The sequence below is a fragment of the Echinops telfairi genome, unplaced genomic scaffold, assembly GCF_000313985.2.
Source record: "Echinops telfairi isolate 266 unplaced genomic scaffold, ASM31398v2 ScPeMD7_60;HRSCAF=208, whole genome shotgun sequence".
NCBI classification, from domain to species: domain Eukaryota; kingdom Metazoa; phylum Chordata; class Mammalia; order Afrosoricida; family Tenrecidae; genus Echinops; species Echinops telfairi.
Window position 1 is genome coordinate 1,483,871 of NW_022103958.1, and position 9,659 is coordinate 1,493,529.

At 39.5% G+C, this 9,659-nt stretch overlaps 1 protein-coding gene across 1 annotated transcript; it reads left to right on the forward strand.

Annotated features, from left to right (window-relative positions):
- Positions 1 to 8,720: 8,720 nt before the first annotated feature.
- LOC101657227 (olfactory receptor 1009-like) lies at positions 8,721 to 9,659 on the forward strand. Its single transcript, XM_004708493.1, has one exon. It carries the CDS (start codon positions 8,721 to 8,723, stop codon positions 9,657 to 9,659), a length of 939 nt encoding a protein of 312 aa, XP_004708550.1.

The window sequence follows — 9,659 nt, forward strand, 5'->3', positions numbered from 1 at the left end:
GACAATCTGGAGTTCTTCCCCTGCCCAGGAGGCAACCCTCCCACACATCTAGCTTGTGCCAGAGCCTTAATGGATCTGCTACTTGATCCCTAGGATTTCCAGGTCTGATCCAGCTATGTTGCTCCAGCACACCAAAGCTTCCAGAGTCATCACCTACCGATTGCCTCACCCCATCTCCCAGCATGGTCACCTCAACAGGAAATTGATGGCTGCCCCGTGGAAACCCACACAGCCACTGTCTACCAGCAGCACTACCCAGTGGGAACAAGTCCTTTCTCCAATGGTTCCCTTTTCTCCATGTGGCAGCAGTCCTGCTCCCAAGCTCTTTTACCTCTATCCATCAACCCAGGACCCCAAGAGCTGAACTGTAGCCTAGCTGCAGCAGGTTGGGTCTCCTACAGCTGTGGGGGCATTCCACAACCTTGCCTGAGACCACCCCTGCAGTGGCCACATCTAGGGTGCTTGAGGGGCACTGATCCCACCCCATTAAGCTGAGCATCCCTCCCCCTCGGCAGTGAGGCCCACTTGCTTGGCATCTGGCATGCTCAGCAGGATGGCTCAGTACTTTCCCTGCATTACCTGGCCCACGGGGAACACCCTACAATGCATCTTTGGAGTAGAGGGCATACATACCAAACATATAGGTTGGCTCTAGAGCCCAAGGGATAAGTGACCCAGGCCTTGGGGCTCCTCAGCACACATCAGCCAAAATAGCTCAGATCCCAACAAGAGCCACCACCCACCTATTGGCCCCCTCAGACTTTTTCTTGTACCTGGAGCTCATCCCCTCATGGCAACCACAACATCAGCAGCCTGTCCCTCAGCAGCTTAGTGCTTCCTGCCCAATGATGACAGTTTCCCCCACCAGTTCCAGGTATCTCCATGCTGTGGATGCTTTCCCCTGTCACCTGCAACAGTGGCAGGGGTTGTTCCTGTATTTGCTCAGCAACCTCTCCTGTGGCAGCAAGCCCACCCCCACCTTTGTTTTTCTATTAGGCATCTTTAAAAATGGAAAAAGGGAGGCTGAAAATCGTGACCTGACAGATACATCTAACTCAGCACAGGAGCATACATACTGTCTGCAGCCTCATTCCAGTCACTGAGGCTCCTCATCACCATTGGCCACTGAATCACCATATAACACTGTCTACATAGCAGTCTGAACCACCACCATAACAGGCCACAGGAAGCCCTCGAAAACACGTTAAACATTAACACAGAGTAAGAGCTCAGGGTCCCTTGGTCTCCCAGAGACAGTGTCCACTTCTACAAAGCTGTCACATAAACAGAAGCATTCCCCAACACTCTCAACAAGAAAAACCCAGAAAGACAAAACACCAAAGCAGAGCTAATGATGTTCATAGAAGAAACAGAGATGGATCTGCCACAAAATGAAATTTCAGAAGGTCGCTTGGAGTAATACAAGAGTCGAGGGAACCAATGCAGAATAAGGACACAGTGATAGAGTAGATGAAGTCCAGGAGAGAAGGGATTAAGTCCTCTACAGAGGGGAAGAAATCCGTGAACCAAAGGGAAATACAGAAGCTAATGTCTGAGGTAACAAGCTACACACAAGATAACCAATCTTATGAACAGACTAGAGGAGGCAGAGAACCCTATCAGTGATCTTGAAGAAAACCAGACATACTTCAGCAAACAAGAGAGACAGTCAAATAAGATAATAAGAGGCAGAAGAAATCCTGAGATCAATGACAGATGCTACAAAGAGAAACAATATTCGAACAATTTGTCTACTGGAAAAGGACACAACAAAGAAGTCTACAGATAAGTTAGTGAGGGAGTTTCTGGAGCATTATTTCAACCTTAATGAATGAGAATCAGATACTCAGACAGGAAGCAGAGAGACATCAATTAGACTAAATCCCAGGAAGAACTCGCCAAGGCATTTAATAGTTAAATTATCAAACTTTGAGGAAAAATAGAAAAATTTAAGAGCAGAAAGACAAAGGAAGACAGTCACATACAAGGCTACTCAGACAAGAATATGCTCCAACCTATCAACAAAAACCATGACAAGAAGGACAGCATGGAGTAATATCTTGCAAAAACTTAAAGAAAAAAGTCTTGCCCAAGAATCCTTTACCGTGCCAATTTATCTATTAAGATAGAGGGAGAGAAAAAGTTCTTCAAGGACAGCGAAAAACTCAAAGAATATGCCATAAGACAGCCATCCCTGTGGAAGATCCTTGCTGACTCACTATGGTCAGAAGACCAACATCCACCAAACACAAGAAGGAATCCACCCAACTCCATCAGAAGCCAACATTCCTATAACAATTACCAAGATGACGTGAACTCAGAGAGAAAAGAAAGCAAGAATGGAGCCTCACACACAAGATGAAAAAAGAAATCATATATTCAACAATCATAGTATTTGACCTTAATACACCACTATCAGAGAATGATCATTGGGAAAGAAGCTCAGCAAGGAAGCTACAGAGCTAGACCATACAATTCGGCAACTGGACCTGGTTGAGATCTATAGAGCTTTCTATCCAAACGCCAAAAATTTCACATTCTTTTCAAGTACTCATAGCTCATCTTTTAGAATAGGCCACATGCTGTGACACAAGTCCAGTTTGAGTCAATTCAAACACATAGCGATTACTTAGACGTCTTTCTCGGATCACCAAACAATAAAGATGGAGCTTAATAAAAGGACAACCAGAAAAACAAGGCAAAAAATTGGAGGATGAATAACGATTTTTTGCAACATAATGGATACTGGCCTAGATTAGAGAAGAATGAAGGAAGTTTCTAGAAACTAATGAGAATGAGAATACAATGTATCAAAATTTATGGACTACCATGAAAGCAGTTATCAGAGGTAGCTTCATATCAATAAAAGCATATATGAAAAAGGGAAACTTATGACTGATGGGCTATCAGAAAATCTACAGCAATTAGAACAGAGTCAAGAGTACAACCCCTCCAATAGCAAAAGAAGAGGAATAATAAAAATCAGTGCAGAGTGAAACCAGTGGGAAGACAAAAGAATGGTGCAAATGATTAATTCAGCAGAAAGCTGGGTCTATGAACGGATCAAAAGAATAGACAGACTGCTGGCAAACCTAACCAAGGAAAGGAAGGAGCAAACAATAGTAAGAATGAGGGATGAAACAGGGGAAACCACAAGAGACCCCATTGAGATTAAAAGGATAATGACAAAGTATTATGAAAGTCTGTATTCTAATGAATTCAACAATGGGGTCTAAGACATGGACAAATACTTGGAAAAACAATTCATCCCTAGGTTATCCCAGATAGAGGTTAAGAACCTCAACAACCCAAAACAAAAGAAGAAATAGATATGGTTACCAAGAAGGTACCAATAAAAAATTCCTGGAGCAGATGGTTTCACAGGAGAATTATACAAAGCATTCTTGGAGGAGTTGACACTGATCTTCCACAAATTATTACAGATCATACAAAAGGATGGCAAACTCCCAAGCTCATTCTATGAAGCAATTATTATTTTGATACCCAAACAGGACAATGATCCCACAAGAATAGAGAACTGCATATCAATATCTCTACTGAACATAAAGGCAAAAATCCTTAACAAGATATTGGCCAGTAGAATACAAGAATACAAGTATATAAAACATCATCCAACATGATCAGGTAGGATACATGCCAGGGATGCAGGGATGGTTTAACATCTGAAAATCCATCAATATTACACACAAAATTGAGAAGAAAAACCATAAGAATCTCATGATAATATCAATAGATGCAAAAAAAGAAGCATTTGAAAATATCCAAAACCAATTTCTAATTAAGACACGCAGAGAGGAATGGAAGGAAAATTCCTCAAATTACTAAAAGCTATCTACACAAAGTCAACAGCCAACATCATAGTCAAAGGAGAAAAGACGAAAACAATCCCATTGAAAAAGGGGACCAAACAAGGATGCTCCTTGTCCCCACTCTTATTTAACATTGGAGCTCCTACCTAACAACATAGGACAGCAGAAGGACATTAAATGTATCCAACTGGCAAAGGAGGAGGTGAAACTATAGCTGGTTGCAGAAGACATAATTCTATGCATTGAAAATCCCAAAAGTGCAGATGATCCCTTCTGGACCAGTGGTGTGAGTGGTGATACTGGGAGTGTGGAGGGAGAGTGGGTTGGAAAGAGGGAACCGATTACAAGGAACTGTATGTGACCTCCTTCCTGGGGGATGGACAACAGAAAAGTGGGTGAAGGGAGACGTCGGACAGGGCAAGATATGACAAAATAATAATTTATAAATTATCAAGGGCTCATGGGAGGGGCGAGCAGGGTGGGAGGGGAAAAATGAGGACCTAATGCCGGGGGCTTAAGTGGAGACGAAATGTTCTGAGAATGATGAGGGCAACAAATGTACTTTACACAATTGATGTATGTATGGTTTGTGATAAGAGTTGTATGAGCCCCTCATAAAATCATTTAAAAAAAAAAAAAGAAAATCCCAAAAGTTCCACAAAAGGAGTACTGACAGCGATACTGGATTATGAAAGATTGGCAGGATACAAGATCAACAAAAATAATTCTATTGTTTTGTTATCTAAATAGGACAGGACCATGGAAGAGGAGATCAAGGAGTTAGTACCCGTCACAATATCTAAGAACAAATGGAATTATCTAGGAATATATTTAATTAAAAAACAAGACTTATACAAGGAAAACAACAAGACCCTACTACAGCAAACCTAATGCGAACTCCACAAATGGAAGAATACATCATGCTCGTGGATTGGAAGACTCAACATAGTAAAGATGTCAATCTTACCTAAGGCACTTTATAAGTTTAAAGCTATTGCGATTCAAATACCAACAACCTTCTTCAAAGAATTGGAAAAACTGACCAGCAAATTCATATGGAGAGGGAAGAAACCTAGAATTAGCAGAGAACTCCTCAAGTAGGACAAAGTTGGAGGACTTGATTTACCTGATTTTAATACCTACTACACAGCCACAGTGGTCAAAACAGTGTGGTACTGGCATAATGACAGATACTCAGAGCAATGGAAAAGAACCAAAAACCCAGAAATAAGACCATAAGCATATAGACAACTGTGCTTTGATAGGACTCTGAAAACAAGTGGTAGGTGAATACCTTCTTTAACAAGTGGTACTAGAAACAATGGATGTCCACATGTAAAAAAAATTGAACATTATGTTTTCATCACCCCATGCACAAGAACAAACTCAAGGAGGATCACAGACCTAGAAGTAAAACCCCAAACTATTAGGACCATCAACAAAGGAATCAGGACAAAACCTAAGAACCTTTGCCCAGGGAGTACATAGGCTAACTCTAATAAGGAAGGTACACACACAGGTGAATGTGAAATCCACAACTGGGATTTACTAAGGATAAAACACCTGTGTGTGTTGAAAGACTTCATCCAGAGGATAATAAGGCAACCCACATACTTGGAGAAGATTTTCAGCAGTGACACAACGGACAAACGGCTTACTACTAAAATCTACAATACCCTCCTGGCCTGCAATATAGGAAAACAGTTAACCCCTGAAGAAGTGGGTTAAAAAAGAAATTTTACTAGGGAGGAGAACCATATGCTGGTGTATGTATGTGAGTGTTTGTGCGACGTGTCAGTGTGTGCATGTAGGTAATTTATATTATAAAATAAAAAAACAATGCGTATATAAGAAAAAGTGTACCTAAAATAATGTTTATTATTTTCTGTTAGATTGGAGGTCATTTAAATATATATTTTTAAATGTAAGTGCAATATTATATTGGACATCAGAGTAAAGAGTATTAAAATAACTGTGAAAATTTAGGATTCATTTAGGCAGTCTCTGTACTTTTGTAAAATAGCAGATGATAATTATATGTAATTATAGAAGTCATTTATTCCCACATGACCATCTGTTGAATGCCCAGGGATCATATACAGGGCTAGCTACCAAACCAATGACATAAAAGACAACAGTGAAGGTCTACAAATAGAACTGCACCAAAGATAATAAGTCACGAACTTGGGATCAGGTGCTGGTATTTTGTTGGTGGTGTTTGTTTGATTGTTTCCATTGCGTTTTTATATTTTTCTTTCCTGTTTTCCACTTAAATTGTTTTGTGAACCAGAGGAAAGTGGGTCTCTTTATGTAAGCTTTCATTGTACTTAAGTATATTAACATCTATAGTTCTCAAAGCATACAATAAAATGCAAATTGCTGTTGGGGTGGTTGTCAGAAATGTTTTTATGATTACTACAACTTTTAGTCTCTTAATTTAATTTAATTTTTTAAATTATGCTCCTCTTGGAAAGAAAAATATTTAAATATATGTCTCCAGGCAGAGAAATCTAAATGAGTTCAAGCCAAGGTATTGTAGTCTTGTATTTTAAACAAAGATCACAATTACAGATATCACTCTGTTCCTGGCCTTGAACTCTCTTTCTCTCTCTTTTAAAATCTACCTTCACTTCACCTTCATTATACTCCCACTGAGTAGAAGGTGCATGATGCTATTGGTTTCTGTCAAACCTAATAGGACCTCAGTTCAACTGGTCTTCCAAGTTTCACAACCCCCTTTTCATACAGACCAAGCAGATTTCAAAGGTGTTTAAGGGAAGCAGAAGAGCAGTATAATAATGTCTGGAAATGTGGGTGGGGAGCATAAATCAGACATAATTCTAAGGTTATGGGAGTTGTTCCAAAATATAGATATTGCTATAACAGACCGTCTGCTTATGCATAAAGCCTATTTATTTTTTTTTAGACTAGTGCAAAGAGACCACACAGGAAACCATCATCCTTGTCTTATTTTTGTCTCCTGTCTCCCTAGAAAGAGTTTTTAAAATATTCTTCATATTCTCCCTGAACAACAAAACTTGCAGAAGGAGGCATGATTATTTTCAGTGTGTTTCTATGTGAGAATTTTATTTAATCCTATGGCTCACAGAGATTCCTCAATCCTTTTTTGGAAGAACTACAACCTGTTTTCCTCTAGCAGGTCCTGGATACAGTCTTGTTTGTTGGGTTAATATGGTGAAATGGGAAATGTTTTATCCAAGAACCTACTATACTTTAGAATCCACAATGATCTGGGAGGCATAAAATATTATATTCACTATCTGAACTGTTCATACAATGAGGCTTTTGCTTCTTTATTACAGGGTCTAACTACAAAACTGGGGGGGGGGGGCAAAATTTTATAGTATACAATGTGGATTACCTGAAACAACTAATTGTAAGAATCATGAACCTGACCTCATATTATCAAGGATTAATCTACAAGACAAAAATATGCATTGATAAGAGCTATCATAATACTGCATAGATGCATGTGAATATAATATGACTTAATTGTGATGAAAATGTACAGAAAATTCTCTAAACCAAACCAAACCTCATGCGATTGAATCCATCTGATTTATGGGACCCAAAGTATTATAAATTGAATTATGTTCCACAGCTTTAACTGGAATGTAACTGAGGAAATAGGTTGCCACACTTTTCTACCATAGTTCCAAACTCTTGTGTTACTAGTGTTGAAATCATTGTGTGTGCCAAGGACCTTGTAAACTCTGTAATAAAAATATAGCTATAAAATTGGAGCTATAAGATACTTGTCCTCAGGAAGGGAACACAGAAGATTCGGGTGTTATAGCAAAATGTGGCTGACAAATTAGACGGCACCCGGCTATCAGATAAAGTAACATTTGGGTTCTAAAATGCTTGTCTCCAAACAGCCATCTAAGTGAGATGTCAACTAAGTCCACGTGGAAGTAGGACGCCAGCATTAGACACAAAGGATTATAAATTTAATAATCCAAAGTCAAAGTACGGAATAGTATCAGAGTCTAAATTGTGAGAATCTGGTTTCCAGTTGCTATAGATGACAGTGGGAGCCCAAGATAGAGTTGTGGGAACTATATAGGAAATAAGCCTCTATTGATCTCTCTCTATCCATAGTTAAGGGATGGGAGGAAAGTGGTTAGTAAACAGGGTGCCTTAGAGAGATGAGTATACAATATCAAAGAGATAAACGTGAATTGAACAGTTAAAATTTGTCAGTTGATTCCCCTCTGATGCATGCCGGACGTGATCTGGTCTTCAACATTTTCTGTATTTTTGTTGTGTTTTGTTTTTGTTTATTTATATTAGACTTCACTTCAGAGGTGTTATGGCATTGGGGGTTACCCTAATGAAATTGTGTTATATGTATTTCTGTTTTTTGGAATAAGAATCCCAGGACTGATGAAACTATGGGAACAGCAAGTAGAAAGGGTTTTTGGTTGTGGTGGTGGTGGTGGTGAATACTGTGGTGGTGGAGGGTGGGATAAATGTGAGACTATGTGGAAGAGTCCAACAAGAAAAAGAATATTTAGAAACTGATTTTGGTAGCAATTGTAAAATACTGCTAGATGTGATTGACCTATAAAATGATATAATATGTATTTTAGCTCCCAATGTAACAAACTAAAGCAAAGAAAATGGAGCTGTAGAAATGTAAAAGGTAAGTCTGCCATAGTAATTTCATAGATTTGCTCTATTTTCAATATCTTTCTAGTTGAGTCAGGTCTATTCAAGCAAACCTAGCATTCTCTCTTTACTTATTTTTAATTATTAAAAACAAAAGTTGAAAAGAGCCTGGGAATAAACCATGAGGACAGTAAGCAGATGCTAATTTTCCTCTTCCTTTTCCCTCCTTTCAGACCCAGGAATTTCATATATCTAAGAATGGCTGCTGAGAACCACACATTGTTTACTGACTTCATATTCTTAGGGATTTCTGCCAGAAAAGATGTGCAGCAGGGACTCTTTGTGCTGTTTCTCCTGGTGTATGGTATAACTGTGATCGCAAATCTAGGGATGATCCTACTGATCAAGGTGGACACTAGACTTCACACTCCCATGTACTACTTCTTGAGCAACCTGTCCTTCTGTGATGTATGTTACTCCTCCACTGTCTCTCCCAAGATGCTGGCTGATTTCTTATCTGAGCCAAAGAAGATTCTGTATAACATATGTGCCATCCAGATGTACTTTTTTGGGGCATTTGGTGATGTGGAATGTCTCTTGTTGGCTGTTATGGCCTATGATCGTTATGTAGCTATTTGCAATCCCCTCCTTTATACAATTGCCATGTCTGGAGGGATCTGTACCCAGCTAGTGGCTGGTGCTTACATTGTAGGACTGGTGGATTCGGCCATCCACACATGCTGCACATTTCGTCTTTCATTCTGCAAGTCCAATGTTATCAATCATTTTTTCTGTGACATACCACCCTTACTAGCCCTCTCTTGCTCAGATACATCCATTAATGAGATTGTGATATTCATTTTTAGTAGCTGTATTGTGGGGTGCAGCATTGTAACGGTCCTCCTCTCCTATGGCTATATTATAACAACCATTCTTAGAATGAACTCCGCTGAGGGGAGACGCAAAGCCTTTTCGACATGTGCCTCACACTTAACCGCGGTTGCTATATTCCATGGCACACTCTTGTTCATGTACTTCCGACCAAGCTCGAGCTATTCAATGGACACAGACAAAATGGCTTCTGTGTTCTACACAGTTGTGATCCCTATGTTAAACCCACTCATCTATAGCCTGAGAAATAAGGATGTGATAGGTGCCCTAAAAAAAACAATGAACACTAAATTATGCTCTGGCTAA

Coding starts and splice junctions, on each gene's coding strand:
- LOC101657227 (XM_004708493.1), top strand. CDS start 8,721: ATGGCTGCTGAGAACCACACATTGTTTACTGACTTCATATTCTTAGGG.